This window comes from Hippopotamus amphibius, chromosome 11, assembly GCF_030028045.1.
Source record: "Hippopotamus amphibius kiboko isolate mHipAmp2 chromosome 11, mHipAmp2.hap2, whole genome shotgun sequence".
Taxonomy (NCBI): Eukaryota; Metazoa; Chordata; class Mammalia; order Artiodactyla; family Hippopotamidae; genus Hippopotamus; species Hippopotamus amphibius.
Window position 1 is genome coordinate 87,689,886 of NC_080196.1, and position 16,427 is coordinate 87,706,312.

General features: G+C 33.4%; 1 protein-coding gene across 2 annotated transcripts in view; it reads left to right on the forward strand.

The window, feature by feature from the left end:
• Positions 1–16,427, forward strand: part of ARK2N (arkadia (RNF111) N-terminal like PKA signaling regulator 2N) — a 40,400-nt gene that overhangs the window by 7,849 nt on the left and 16,124 nt on the right. Inside the window, exon 2 of one of the 2 annotated variants that reach the window (XM_057698947.1) lies at positions 11,951–12,133. The exons of the other annotated variant lie outside the window; for it this stretch is intronic. Coding sequence (XP_057554930.1) covers positions 11,951–12,133 — 183 coding nt within the window. The remainder of the gene's footprint in view (positions 1–11,950; positions 12,134–16,427) is intronic. 2 annotated transcript variants of the gene reach the window in all.

Below are 16,427 nucleotides of genomic sequence, written 5' to 3' on the forward strand. Positions count from 1 at the left end.
ACTTTTAGCACCTTGCACAGACCAGGGTTTATAAAGAACTGACCCTGAGGTATACATATATTATGCATATCCTCTATGTGATTTTTCCATAAGTAAAAAAAATTTTAACTTAAAACAAGAGCATTTGATAAAAATCAGCTGAGAATTATTGTATACTGATTTGTGGGTCAGCTATCAAAACAACTCTTAGAATTTTAAAGTCATAGTGTGAAAATATTCAGGGAAACTGGTTTTCAACCAAGGCTGTACATGAGAATCACCTGGGGAGCTTAAAACAGACCTCTAATTTCTGGGAGCCACTTAGGTTTTGGTATTTGTTAAAACCATTCCAGGTCTTTATGTTCAGCAAAGGTTGAAAACCACTGTTACAGATTAATAGTTGTATAGTAACAGAATACACAATCCCAGGCAGATTCAGTGAAGCAATGAAAAATGGTACTGTCATGTTATTTTTCTCAGCATTACTTACTTTTGTTTGGTTAATTAATTTAAGTGCTCCTTCTCAGTGCTAGATCTATATGGCTGTTCTTAGTAATGCTTATGCCATTTTCCTGAATAAGCATGTCTGAATAAAAATACAATTTTAATGATGTTTTATCAAGTGGGCCTCAATGTCTTTAAAGCTGACTTCAGTCGTGCTGGGGGATCTGAAGGAGCACCCAGGGAAATTCCAGGATTACTTGACAGGGGTGCTATGTGTGATAGGAATTGCATAGGCGGTGTCCTAGAAGAGGCCATGAGCTGTTTTTCCAAGATGCAGAGGCAGACAGAGGAGAAGTTCCAAGTGTGGATGGAAAAGCTAACTCACCTTGATACTGGCGAAGAGAACAAGCAGCTACTGGAACCCAGGGAACTTAAAATGCAACTAGTTGGCCAAAGAATTTCCCCTATCACTCAATCAGGTGCTTACATACAGATGCCTGATGCCCAGGAACTGCCACAGCAGCCCTTTGTGACTTGTCAAAATGTTGACAGTACATTAGAGTTCTCAAAGACATTATAGTTTTCCAGTTAACTTCGCTGAAAATGGGAGTGTTACAGAACAACCTATGAATCTGTCACAAAATTATCTGCTTTTTGAATTGTGTAAGAAAGAATATGCTTTTGCCCATTGTAAGTTTCTTTTGATGATATTTAAAAAATTATAATAGTAGTAAAGTTTCTTTTTTTAAAATTAGATAATTCAAAACAGAGTTTGATAAATTCTAGTTTGAGTTTTGTTACATGTGGTTGGAACATAGAACCATATTTATATGATGGTAGGAGTGATCCTCATCTTTATGCTTTTTTCATGCCAAAAATATAAATAAGGTATAAAATAGGGAATCTCTGTGAATCCAGATAGGTAAGTCATTAATTCCCTGAGAGTCTCTTAACATTACTCTCTGCAAACACTGTTGACTCCCTTCTGATTCCAATAGGAGGAATGATGTAATTAATCCTCTTCTGGAGGTCATGAGTGAATATAGTACATGAACATTTTTATATCATTCTTTCATATGTCATTTAATGAATTAATTTGTTGCTAGTCTTTAATGAATTATATTAAATAGCCTTTGTATGCAAGAATAATGAATTACTTTTTGAGCAAATTAATACTCTGTACCTACTCTGCAAGATACTGTAGGGAAAGCATATTAGATAGAAGTTTGATTTCATCATGAGCAAAAATAGTATTTTTCTTTGTTACATCGGTGAATTTTTATTTTGAGCTTTAACTTAAAGCTTAGTGCCTGAGCCAATAACCTGGCAGACATCATCCGGTGAAATTGTTTGGTACTCTGTTATAAAGGGTACCTCTAGAGGATACAGATGAAATGGTCACTCTACTAAGGGTATGTATTGAATGGGTTTTTAACTTACTAGTGACTAAGTGTATTGGCTAATGTACTACCCATTTAATTTTGTTTTTAATCCCTGGACTGGAAATAAATGGCATATTAAAGAGCTCATGGAGTGTGTCAAAGAGGAGAAAATAGCACAGCATTGAAAGTTTTGCGACATGATAGATTTCTAACATGTGGCCTAGAACTGGGAAATCCTGGTATTTTATCTTTTCTGGGTTGGTAGGAATATTGTGAGAAAAAGCTAAAATAGGAAGAAAATTTTCAATAGGAACATGTAACTTTGCTAACATTACCTGTTTTTTTTTTAATTGTACTTTCTACTGAATTTACTTATAATAAAAATTTAGTAGTCTTTCCCTTCAAATTTATAACAACTTCTCAATATGTATAAGGTTAATTATTTTAATATTTAATGCAGTTGCAGCTTTGGAAAAGATTTAACTCTGTTTTGCAAGAGGAAAGATAGGTGGTATATATAGGACTTTCATGTATAGTTGACACAAGAACAACAGGCATTTGAATTGCACAGGCTCACTTATGTGCAGATTTTTTTCACTAAACATGTACTATAGTCCTACACGATCTGATCTTGATTGAATTCATGGATGTGGAACCACAGACTGTAAAGTTTTATGTGGATTTTCTTCAGTTGTGCAGCGGGTAGGAGCCTCAACCCTTGTGTTACTCAAGGGTCAACTGTATAAACAATAAACACCTTTCTTTTGTTTTAGTAATTTACTAGTAACTGCTCAGAAAAATTGTTACCACTTCTTCCATTTTGTTCTATATTCAGATATTTATACCTTGTAAATTAACTGTAATAGACTGGGTCAGTTATTTTGCTTTTCTAGTTTTAAAGTGAAAAATGGCTTGTTTTTTTCTTTTTAGAACTTAATGTATGAAAATTGGGAGTTAACTTTGGGAAAGTTATAACTGATGAGTTTTTCTCTGAAATGATAGTGCAACACTTGTAAACTACTTCAGCTAATATTTTTTTAAAATTGTTTTATGTTAACGGGAAGAGCAGATTGGTTTTGGGTGACTGACAGGTTTTTAACCAATCTATAATCTTTACTTGAAGTTGAGATGTTTTCAGGGAAGCTTGTTCTGTCTTCACCTTCTCCCTGGGATCACAGATTTTACTAGACATGGACTCTTTGATATAAGAAAATGTTAATTTAATTCCAGCATGTTAACTGCTTTTCTATGCATGTATAGACTGCTTCAAGCATTAACAGATTTCTTTTTTTGTTTCATAATTTAATATTTCATATATTAAGTATGTAGCAAAATGCCTTTTATTTTTGGAATAGAAAATAGGAGTGAATCCTTTAAGAATAACATATAGATTTTATTCCTAGTATTGATTGGATATATTCTAATTCTTGTTATTAGATAACAATAGGAGTAGGAGGTCTACAGATTTTTTTTGCCCTTAAGAGAAAAATGTCAATTGAATGGAATTATCAAACATAGGTTTTAATAATTGATAATCAAGGTAAAATATTTTGAATATTTGAGAAGGTGTTAAACAGTAATTTTGGGAAGGCTTTTTTACGTAATTTTGGATAGAGATGTGGAAAGAGAGGTTTTTATAGAAAGAAAAGGAACAGTAGAATATATTGATTTAATTCATAGAATATATGCCAAAATATTAAAATTTATTCTGAAGTAAAATTTGACATTTTGTGGTTTGGAGAGTTTAACCTTAAGAATCATCTTATAGCAGAAACATATACAAGTTTTTTCCTAATTTTTCAGTTTCTTATAGTGCCTTGAAAATGTATTGCCGTCTTAAGCAGTATTGTTTTGAAAAACAGTAGTTTTTTTATATGAGTTGTGCTTTACAGTGTTTGTACCTTTCCCAGATTGCACAATTTAAAAATTCTTTGTTCAGAAAAACTTGTTTTTGTATTATGGACAAAGAAGTATTAAGTGTTTGAAGTAGTTTTAATAGTTCTTCAAAAATTTGACTGCTGTTGTAAATTATTGAATTCTCTTTCACTGAGGCAAAGTCTGTATTCCTAAGATTATAGTACTTATACATACTAATACTAAGGGGGAATTATTTTTGGATTATGTGTTAGCATTTTTATGTAGGTATTATTTTAGAAGTGCCTAGTGGTCTTCTCTTAACTTCCCTTTAATTCTCTTAATTTTCCCAGAATTTTAAGGAGGGTAAGAAATACATCCTGTTTGGACTTTTTGTAGTGTATTAAGGGCTAATGCTGGACAGAAACTTCTTTCAATTTATAGCATTAATCTGTGACATGGTTGAAATGTTTTTTATTTAAGAATATAATCCCATATCTGGATTATGTCATTTCTCTAATGTGTACATGTGGAATTTAGTTGCTGGTATTTAAAGGGGGGCACTAAAGGTAAATGTGTTTTCTGGTGATCTGTCTACAGGCTGTTTTCTGCCTAGTTTCCACAAGTTCAGTGCTCTAAGACATTAGATTGCTAATCATTTTAAGAGAATTTACCTAGCAGATCACAATTATTTGGTTATTCGAGCCACTCATTAGGTAATAACTTTCAGTTATATTGATGTGTACTCTGTGCATTATTAAAACTTGAGTGTAGTAAGAGCTCAAATAAAATTTTAATTTAGAATACAATACAGTAAACTTAAAATCTTAAAACTTAATTTTTTTCAGGAAGTGGGTTTTTTTTTTTTTTTTTTTTTAAACTTAGAGTAACGAATCTGTCATTTTGGGAATCCAAGAGAAAAGCTTGCTACCAAGTCAAAGGAATAAGCCTAGTCCCAAGGGGGTATGTTTGTGTACGGGCTTGTGTATGTGTACCCACCTTCAGAATTCTGAAATAATTAATTCTGTATTTTTATTGTTATAGTTGGCAGATTGCTGGAGACATAACCATGCAATAGTCTACAGGGATTTTAATGGATTCAGGTCATTGATATATCCATTTGTTGCTTCCTAAATGCATATTTAAAAAAAGTTGCCCACATACTAGTTAGGGTAATTAAGTTAGAGGGAAAAATTTATTTCTTAGATTATAAAGTAAAGGTTTGGACCGCTTGTTTGTTTCATTAGCAGACTGAGTAAAAGAATATACATGAACTAGTTTATTTTGCTCCATTTCTTTTGTCATTCCTTAGTGTTGCTTGTATTTAACAGCAGAGACTCCGGTCTCTGGGTCAAGGTATAGGTCAGTTAGATTTATTACTTAAAATTTGTATGCAAGTCAGAATATTAGAAATAAGATCATTTTAAATATATTAAATCTGCTGTTAATGAAAGAAATGCTGTAGTGATTCCTTTTGTTGAGCAACAAAGCACCCAGATTGATATAACTGATAATTTTCATTTTTAATATGTAGCTAAATTTGCCCAATGGTACAGTTATATGAAAGTTATGGGAAAGATGGTGAATCGACTTCATGCTATCTATCATCATTTGTTTAGAATAACATATTATAGGCAAGTTATTTTACAGAAGGTGACTTTTTAAAATAATTACCTGTTACATGTTGTTTAGCTTGTATTGATTTCCTCTCTTCTGTTTGTATTATTTAAATGGTACAGTGAGGGCACAATGAAAAAAATTTTGTGGAGTTCCACATGTCAGAAGATACAGTATCAAAACAATTTCAGCAGATTTATTAAACTGAAAATTTATTAATTTATTATTAAATTTTTTAATAAAATTGTTCTCAAAGAATAATTCTCAGAATTTTCTCTAAAAATGGCATATATGCCCTCAATCATTGTATAGATAAGAAACTTGTCTTTTTAATTTGTCTCGAAAAGTTGTATGAGTACATTAATTGTAATCACCGTGAATAACTTTCTGAGTTCTGTACTTTTCATTTTTTTTCTTAATTTCTGTTTTTAATTTCTCTGAAGTTTAGGGAAAGTTAGTGGGGATTGAAACCAAACTGTTAGTCTACTAGTAATAAGTAGATGTTTTCATATTATCTTGAATTACTACAGCATAAAATAGAAGACATCCTAAGAAATGAAGGAATAATAATCCACAAGGAAGTGTATTCTTTGGTAATGAAGTCTTATTCATATTATAACTTTAAGATTTGGGAAGAGTGTTATCAAATTATTGTGATTTTTATTTTTATTGCATTTTCTTTATATCTTTTACCTAACTCTGCATTTGAAGTGTATCAGCTAACCTAGATAAATAAAAATTTTTAAAAAGAAATGTTTCTTGTTACTCTGTTTAGGATTCTATTACCTTAGTTATAGTGATTCCCTACCAGTTATTCACATCAGATGTTCCTAAGTCAAGAAACCTGCTTTTCTGTAATGGAATGAATGGCATTAGTTTGTAGGTATCACTAATAATAGATTTTACATGATGTTTTTCGGATAATTTTCAGGTTTTTTTTGTAGTTGGTATATTGAAAAAGGAGATAACAAAATACCAGTGTTAACATAAGAGGTGGAGATTCTTCTCCTTCCTATGTCCTTCTAAGTTATCCTATTAAAAATTGAGGAATATTTAGAAAATAGAAAATTTAGACTACCTTGGGAAATAATCAAAAAGCTGAAATGGATGTGTATTTTGCAGAGCCCATAGACATGAGGATGTAGCTAAAATCATATCTAATTTTCATATTCTTCCTTAATGTATGTAGTGCAGATATTTTAGTTTTCTTCTCTATAGATCTGAATCCTCAAAGCAGTAGGTTGTGAATTTGTCCCTGGAATACAAGATAAATTGAAAGGTGGTGACCTCTTCAAGTGCCCTGTTTTCTGTATTTAATCTTGAGTTTTTCTGTTTACCTCTTCTTGGTACTTCCAAGGTTAACTCTTCATCATCATAGGTAACTTTTCTGGGTGGGCAAAATGACCTGTTATTTGTCAGTATGATGTAAGAACAGATGTAATCCTTAAAACTTTATTCCTCCCTTGGAAAGTATAACATCTAAATTTTTCATAATTGAGATGAATATAATGGAAAAAGTACAAAATAGACATTGATTCAGTTTTATTTTTAAAATGATTTTTAACTCCTAAACATAAAAGTTCAGTGCATATTGCTGTATTTCATTTTCATTTAGCACTATCTTCTTTTCTTTTTACTAAAATAGCTTTATGATATTATTATAAAGAAAAGACACACACAAAAAAAAAAGAAAGAAAAGATACACAGTTTTAAAGTTTTTTTGCTAGAAATGGCCCTTTTCTATATCGATTTTTTGGTCTTCTCTGGTTGATGTAATTATCTTTTCCAAGAGATGCTTTGAAATGATTGTTTTCTTTTTATTCAAATTGTTCTCTCTGTATGTATATATGTGATATATATATGTAGATAGTAATAAAGTACAGCATACGTATTCTCAATTTTTTTTTCTCATTTGCAAATAATCAATTTTCATCTTGGTAAATATTTAGATATGTAATGAAAAAGCTGGTTTTTATTGGGTAGGTTCTACCAAAATGCAGATTCCCTTCTGCAGCTCTTGAGGTTTGCCCCTTTCTCTCAATCCCTCGGGCCCACACCTTATTTCCCCTACACCTCTTTTCCTTACTTGGTCACCACACACATACTCCTCCTCCTTAGACTTCTTGGCTAGGTAATTTCTAAGAGCTCTTCTTTTAGGTGTAACTTTTTGAATCTCACTATCTGGATTGAGGCTGAGTGTGATTTCCGCCCCCCCACTCTCTCTAGATGTTGTAAATAATAGCACTGGGTTTAGCCCCTTTAATGACTTGGGGCAGGAGAACCTGTATGGGTTCCTTTAACAGCAGCAAGATAGATTTTTTTCCTCTCCTGGTGAGGGGTTTTTGGAGATTGGCTGTAGTAAAGAGGAGAGAAGGAATTTATTCTGGGCTTTATTGTATATTATTATAGCCTTTGCATTGGGAATCCAATATATTTGTCTATTTGCCCCACCTTTCCTTGGGCCTAAGACTTAGCTATAGAGAAGGAGGAGTGATGTTTCCAGATGTCTCTGGAGGATACAAGAGGAATTCCCATTTCCTAGATCTGACTAGATTTCATACTGAGAGACTGACAACACTTGTATTAGTGGAAGAGCTGTGTAGGCAAGAATGATGCCAGATATGAAATAATCCAAAATGATCTCCATTTGGCTTTGAAACACTTTCATATGAATACATCTGAGCTGACATTTCATTTCAAGCAAAAATAAAAATACAAAAGCCTCATTAATCCCAGCAAAGCATTTGCTTAGCAAGTTGAGTTAATCTATGACCAATAGAAGGCACCAGCCCAAGCAGTGATGATTTCTCAAAACTTCTTGCATTCAGGCTGTGTACAGCAGAGTTTACATACAAAGATAAGCAAACAATTAATTGAAGTAGGGTAGGTGCTAATTACAATGGAAAGGTGGGGCAGTGGATCAGTATTTGAACTATTGTGTTCTGTGTTATATCTTTAACCTTCCCCATAATCCTGTGAACAAACTGAGTCATACAGTTAAGAAGTAGTAGGCAGGATTTTAACCAACGTTCTTGCTGCCAAAAATCTATGCACTTCCTGTGCTGCTCCCAGTCTCATCCTGTATATTTCCCATTCCCTCACCACTGATAACAACTGTAAACTATTCTGGTTTCAACTACCTAGGACTCAAATTTCTTATTTGTAAAATGAGACTGGTAAATTATGTATTATATAGTTTTAAAATTCTATGCTGTTGATTGTCAACTTTGCAAAGAGGGATTTGTCGGAGATAAACGTAGTAGAGGATGTTAGGCTTTGTTTTGCTTTTCTGTTTTTGTGATTCATATTGTTCCCATGAGATTTAGAAGAGAACATATTTGACTAAAAGAAAACTAATTCATAAAATAAACACTTGTTGATAATAATGCAGAAGGTTTAAGGTCGCACAGGGGTAAACTTCACTGTATCAGGAATGTGTAATGAAGAGATACGTCTGTATTTTGGTTATTTGAAAAGTTAGAACCTGTTTATAGACTAGGAGGACAGAGAGAGGATACAGACCTATCTAGCATAATATAGACAGGTTGATGTTCTTAAATAAAACGTAGTCAATGGATTGCTTGACCTTTTATTTTTCTTCCCTTGTAATTGTAATGAGCAACAAAAATTTCAAGATATTTCAACCAGGAGGAGAAACAGCACTTGGATTAACCACAGACCAAATAGTCATTAAATAATTGTGTTAAATTTAACTTTATAGAGAGTTGCTTTTAATGACTATAGAAAATCTAGTAAGTTCATCATTATAAATTGATGTTGTAAGATTGACAGATACCAAATGGGAGAATGTGCAGTTTGGATAACCTTTTATGTCATAAACATGGAATGCTTAGTGACTACATTTTTTTTTAAGGACTTTTAATGAGATTTAATTGACATACAGTAAACTGCATATTTAGTGACTACATTTTAAATTGGAAATGTTTCCATGTGTAAATTTTACTTGAAGTGACTATTTTGATGTTTTTGAAAATCAAGATAATCTTAGTAGCAGTACAGTTGTTTTAACAGCATAGAGGAACAATCAAGTGAGAGGAAGGACAGTAGCTCCATGTTTATTCCATCCTGTAATAAATCAATAAAGTCATATTGGAAGCATAGATAGCTGCTTCTATTATTAATGTACTGAGTTTTTCTAGCCTCCTCCTCAGTGGTTTGATTTTATTTTTTTCCTTCAAGAGATACTTATTTTAAAAGGGTCTTACCTGTCTCTCAGTTCTGCTGTGTAGCAAGAATCATGTTTTAAAAGAATATCACAAGTTGTCCCCATCAGTTAGCTAATATTCACACTTAGTGGTTCAAAGTCCAGGCCCTGACACTAAGTGCTTTTTTAAACATATCTTATTTAATTTTGGTTTGCTAATAATAAGTGTAAGTGTAAGATGACCTTGGAACACAAGATTCTTAATTGTGGTTTCTTGTTGGAAGGCAAAGTTGGAAAGGCAACCTTTCCTTTAGTTTATTAAAGTTTATATAGTACTGACTTGTCATGTTTGAATATACTAGATATGAAAAATGACAGTGATAATTTATTTTAATTTTTAAGTATAATTAAAATGTGAAAATATTACTGTCTTTGTTTATGATGAATACTAAATTTAAGCTAAGCTATAAGGTGTGCTGTTTGGAAATATGGAAGATACAAGAATGAAGCCAGATAACAAGTTTATGCTTGTATATCCTACTGATGAAGACTTTCAGACAAGTTATTTCCATGGGTAGGTGATGTTACTCTGCATGTACATATACAACTATACTTTTTGCATGATTTTACATGTAGGAGTGGTACAATTTTGACTTGACTGTTGACCTGTTGCCTCAATTTGTTGGTTGTGGTGGGGGGAATGTGAGGGCAAGAGGTTGTGAATAGTATTTGTGATACACATTTTTTAATAAATCACTATTTTTTTAAAAACACAAAGCACTTAATAAAGCCTTTTTAAAAACAGAACATTTGGTCAAAGAGTCAATATTGTACTTGACCCTCATATATCTTCTGCAACCAAATATTTGGACATCACACATTATCTTGATTCCATAATAATCATTTTGAACTCTGACGAGAACTCCATAAATGTTACAGCTTTCTTTTCTTTAGAAAAGAAAAACCTCAAACATGAACCAATTTTTTGCTGTTTGATCTAAAATCCATTACTAACTGATACTGAGGCCACATTGTTGAATTTTATGAACTTGATTTACCCTTTTGGGGGAATCGGAAATTATTTTTAAGTAGTCAACTGAAATTGCCATGATCGTCAGACTTTCATATCGTGACATGTCTGTTCCTTACACGGTGGCACTGAACAGCTCATTTACTTTTATGTTTGGTCATTTTTTATTTTAAAACTGTTACTACATAAACCTGTGGTTTGGGAACTTAGTCTTAAGGGATAAGTACCCCAAGTGTGTTCCATGTTTTGTTTAGTGACAATTTACACAATGGATGTTTGTATTAAAATAGTAATCCTTCATTGTGTTCTATTTTAATGGTTCGTTGGCATATGTATTCCTCAGTCAAGAGTCATAAAATAGGTCTGTTTAATGTTAATTTGTTGGATGATATTAAAAAATCTTTATGGAAATAAATGATTTGCTTGCATTTCATAAATAGCTGTTGCGGGGAGAAAAAGCGTTTTATTCTAAAATGGTGGTAGTGGTAAGGGATGTGTTTCATACTTGATTTAAAACTTTGTCTTTGCTTTTTGCTTTTATATTAGAAAAGGGTAGCACTAAGCATTTTAAAGCATGTATCTATCCTACAAGCATGAATCACTACAGAGTAATTACTTCAGAGCTCAGCTGCCTTTTTCAGCTAGTTAGGGTGATTTGGAGGTGAAAGGAATCTCTTATTTTTCTAAGAATTTTAATATCTTCCTCTCAACCCATAAGCTTGTGTATCATTTCCTTGGAGTGTGAGCTGGTTGTTTTTCTCAGGGAAAAGAAAATAGAACTATTCCTCATAAGACATCCAAAGCAAAATCCTGAAGATGGATTTGTTTTTCTTTTTGTGGCACTCTTGGCTGTGCTTGAGGAACCAAGTACTTCACAACATCTGAAGATGAATTTTATTAGTATTATCTTTTTGTAGAATATTGTAAGATGCATAACATCCCTAATATAAAAGAGCTTTACTGGAAATAGATGTCAGTCAAGTGGAGCTCTTAAAGTAGGAAACTATATATTTGATTTTCTTCTGAATCTATTAGGAACTTTTAGTATTAGCTACTAAGAGGAGCAAACTAGATTCATTCTCTTAAAAATATATAAATTGAGTTTAATAGTTTGCATCAGTGTTTTCCTTTAAAAAATCAATTTCACTTTCTCTGTAGAGTCTTCCTTTTTTCTTAATCTTTTACTTTTTAGGAGAATGACAGGGATTCAGTGTAACTTTTGTTCAGTATAGTCTTGTCTTTGTTCTTCGTAATAACACCCTTTTTTCCTCCTGCCCAAATGGTGTCCCTCATCTTTGTAAGCTTGGGTTATCTCTTCACTTTCATATCATGTACAAAATATTAGATTGTATAAAGTGCAGCTTTTTGACCATGTAGAATAATAAGATAAAGGCAGCTAGCATTTAGGGGGCTCTTAGTTGCAGAAGTATTTTTCACCCCACAAGTTAGATACAAGTATACATTTTCTTTCCTCCCTAGATGGACCTCCAGTTGTAGCTCATTATGATATGTCTGACACCAGCTCTGAGCCAGAAGTGGTAAATGTGGACAATTTATTGGCGGCTGCAGTAGTTCAAGAGCACAGTAATTCTGTAGGAGGCCAGGACACAGGAGCTACCTGGAGGACCAGCGGGCTTCTAGAGGAGCTGAATGCAGAGGCAGGTTGGTCTCCCTCCCCCCTCATCCCCTTCTCTGATGGTCTAATATGCATGTGTCCTGGCAGCTATTTTCCTTTCTGAGGAGAGCAGGCCAACTAGAGACATCTGGCATTAGATAATTGTGGCTATCCAGGGTGCCCTTTATAACTGAAGAGATTTGGGTAGCATGTCATTCATCTTTCCTAATCACAAGAAAGCAAAAATGAGAGTATCTAAGACAGTAACTGTAGGCATTGGTAGATTTCAGTAGACGTATTTCTTGAGTTAAAAATGCCTAACGTGTAAAAATTCACCCAGATGACCTGATACTACCTCCCACTCCCACCTCCAATTCCTTCTCCACTTCTCAGTGGTTTCGCTGACTTAGCAACCTTGTAGTTTGGGGAGGGAGCTGTTTCAGTTTGCCCTGTGGGGCTATTTAATGCAGTGCTGCACTGTTCCTTCTCCCTCTCAGTGTGCAGTGTCCCTGTTAATTCCTCTACAGTTGTTCTCATTTTGTCTTTTCCAGCTTCTTTCTTTCAGTTGCTATCTCTGTTATCTCAGGAAAATCTCTCCCTGTTTTGCATTGTTTATCTTGGTTCTGTGATGATTCTTAAGAGTGATATTTTATTCTCAAAGAAACTTATTGCTATTACTTTTTTGAAAACCTTGCACAATGCCTCCAGGTCTCCTTCAGTGTTCCTCAAAACTCTTTCTTCAACATTCTTTCTAATTTAAACCTTTTTCTGAAAGTACTAGTGCTTTTAGAAAAGTTTAAGAGGTAGAGGGGATTGAGAGACAGACTGCTTATGTAGTGTGTATTTTCTTAATTTAGTGTTATAGAAGGATTATCGTTATCTAGTTAAATTATAAATTGCATTGGCTTAGTAACTACCTAAAATATTATTTTTATGGGAAATGAGTTTTGTATTATAAAAATAACCCTGGGTTATAATTTAGAACTTTTTATATTGAAATTGTTAGGAAGTAGAAGAGGAAACAACTCCACAGATCATTTTCTTAAATTCTTCATTTCATAATCTTTGATTGGAACTAAATAAAAAAGTTTCTGTTATTTGTTGAGCTTCTGATTAATTTATTGTGACTAATTTTGGAACAGAACCTGGATTTAGTTTTAACTGTTGTGACTGCTAACTGCCTATTTAACCTTGGACAAGGCGATTCTCCTCTGACTTCAGTTTTTATATGTATAAATACTTGCTTTGCCCAACAGGGATTTTTAAGTATTTATTAATATGCATAAATACTTTGAAGAGACTTAAGTAGTAATACCTTATATCAAAGGGGAGTAGTTTGATCACATTTTGTGCAGTACTTTTTTCTAAGTTATGTAATTTGTTCTGTATACTGGGTGGTTTATCTTAATTTTCATGCATTGACAATTAAGTGATCCTTTCTACTTCAATTTTACCTCTCTGTTTCCTTATCTTGCCATTAAATGTAGATCATTTTATAGTAAATTCTTAGGAAAAATATGAACAATTACTTTTTCTTTTTTTGCTTTTCATATAGAGAATTTTAGTATTAATTTGAACTACATGGAATTGTTAATATTTGACTTCCTGATTTATAACAAATTTAGCAGTTTAATTTGAGTTAACCTAATAGTGCAAGGTTTGGGGCCTTATAGTATCAGTTAAGTCACTAGAATTTGGGGGGGGGGGAGCTTCACATTTCAGGTTCAGGTGATTGTTACCTTGATTATTTAAAATATCACTAGCCTTTGGTGCTTAGCTCTAAGCTCTGAGAAATAAAACATGGCAAAAATATTTGAGGAGGGAAATAGCCATGGCTTTACTTTTTTCCCCTTTCTTCTCCCCTCTCCACTCCAAAGCTGCCATGAATTTGGTACTTAATGTTTGGTATTCCTATGTATTCCTTTATACTTTTACTGCATTTGTGTTGTATTTGTAAACAACCATGCTTTAATACTAATTAGTATCATATAGAAGATAATCATTTGCAACTTTCTCTTTTGGTTCAGCATGTTGTGAAGTTTGTTCTTGTTGATAAGTGTTGCTATAGTTCTTTCATTTTTCACTGGTATTTAGTATTCCAGTGTGTGACTATATCATAATAAACTCACCCATTCGCTTCTTGGATATTTAGGGTACTATTCCAAATGATGCTGCCGTTAACATTTCCTGTACACATCTCTTGGTACATGTGTAATAATTTCTCTAGGATATAATATGTAGAGAAAGTGCATGTGTTAATGGCCATAAATCACGTGTAGATTTTTGTATATCATAGGACAATGGACATCACTGTTCAACAGATCCCCATGATATTTTCTTATGAAGCCATTTACTGGCTCATTCAAAGGTGTTGTTTTTTTAATCTGACATGCAGGTATGTGAGAAATAAATAAAAATAATACACTGTAGTCTTGATGTAATTGTCACAGTGGGAACCCATCTTGTGAATTTGAATATACTTACCATACCATAACAAAGTGTTCATAGAATTTATGGTCGATTGTCAGTTTATAGTTTTGATACTTGGACTATTAGTATCAATTAGATGGTCATTCTTGTGTTTGGAGTTTAAGATAAATGTTGTAGTGGTTAATCTGAGTCTTCCTTCTCTCCCTCCCAATAAAATAAAAACCCAGTCACTGAACGGACTACTCAGTGGCTAATTAATAGCATCTCAGACCAGGTCTACAGTCCCACTCTGTTTAGAATCACATAAGCAGTCATTAGGGATAGAGTAGCTTGTCTCTTTTTCTAAGCAATTAGATGATGTTCTTGTACGCAAAAAAACTCTTTAGTTTGTTTTCAACCAAGGAAAAAGGGTTGAAATTAGGAAAGCCATTGGTCAGGAAAAGACCTGAACTTTACATTTCAACTCTTGCCATATGTTTACTTTTCCTCACTTGATGCTAGAATTGAACAGTGTAGTGGCTGGCAGCCTGCTGCCAGCAAACAGCCTGATTTTTGAACCAGCAGCCACTTATAGACTGTGTGACCTCAGGTAAATTATGTAAAGCCTGACTTTTCCCTATCTACAACTTGGATAAAACTTGTATCCACTCTGAAAGGTTATACTGTTATGTGAAATAACATATAATGTGCTTAGTACAGGATGAAGTACACAGCCGGCCCTCAGGAATGCTAACTTGCATTATGTTAATATACTTATGCTGAAATAGACTAAGGAAGTGATTAATGGACCCAGTCAGTGGGTTTCTAGTTTACTGTCCTGCCCTGTAAAGAATTGCTCTTGCTTCAGTATTTGCTAAACTTTGCATGAGCATAGAAATTACCTGTAGTGCTTATAAATGTTCAAACTCCTAGGTTTCTCCCTGAAGACCTTGTAAATAGATCCGAAATGGGGTCTGGGAATCTTTTTAATAATCACCCCCAGGTAACTTTTGCATGGATATGTTTAGGAAACTGTACCAGTATATCTGAAAATAGCTTAATTTTTGTGTATTGCTAATAATAGCTCACTGTAAACATAAATGTAGATGCGGCCAAGAGAAGCAAAACTCTGAAGTACTCTTGATGTGGAAGGTTTATAATCATTACACTAAATTTATTTAGAGGTTTCCCCCCCAAAATTAGAAATTCTAAACAAATGATCTCATTTTTTCCATCAGCCTTCTTATCAAGAAAGTAGACTATGCACATTTTCCCTGTCCATAAAATAGGGCTGGTAATCTTGATTTGTCTACAATACAAGCTTAGTTATAGTGAAGAGAAAAAAATCTTGGGTTTCCTGTTCTTAGAGTAGAGCTTTTTATAATCAGACCAGAATAACCATGTTTCTCTTGTTAGCGCTTTAAAATCATTATATCAAGTCTTATGAAGGAGATCAAGTTTCCTCTTGTTTAGCTGCTACATGTGGACTGTAAGATTTTAGATTTCTGATGTCGTTTTCTCCCGCTTTTTCCCCCAAGAACTTTTATTGAGGTACAACAGACATACAATAAACTGCATATATTTAAAGTGTACATTTGACATTTTTTTCTTATTAGTAGTGTATATGTGGCAATCCCAATCTCCCAATTCATCCCACCCCAGCTCCCAACCTCCCCCCCCCCCCCCCCCACTCCAGCTTCCCCTCCTTGGTGTCCATGTGTTTGTTCTCTACGTCTCTGTCTCTATTTCTGCCTTGCAAAACGGTTGATCTGTGCAGTTTTTCTAGATTTCGCATATATGCATTAATATACAATATTTTTCTCTTTCTGACTTACTTCACTCTGTATGACAGTCTCTAGGTCCATCCATGTCTCTACAAATGTCCCAATTTCATTCCTTTTTATGGCTGAGGAATATTCTGTTGTATATATG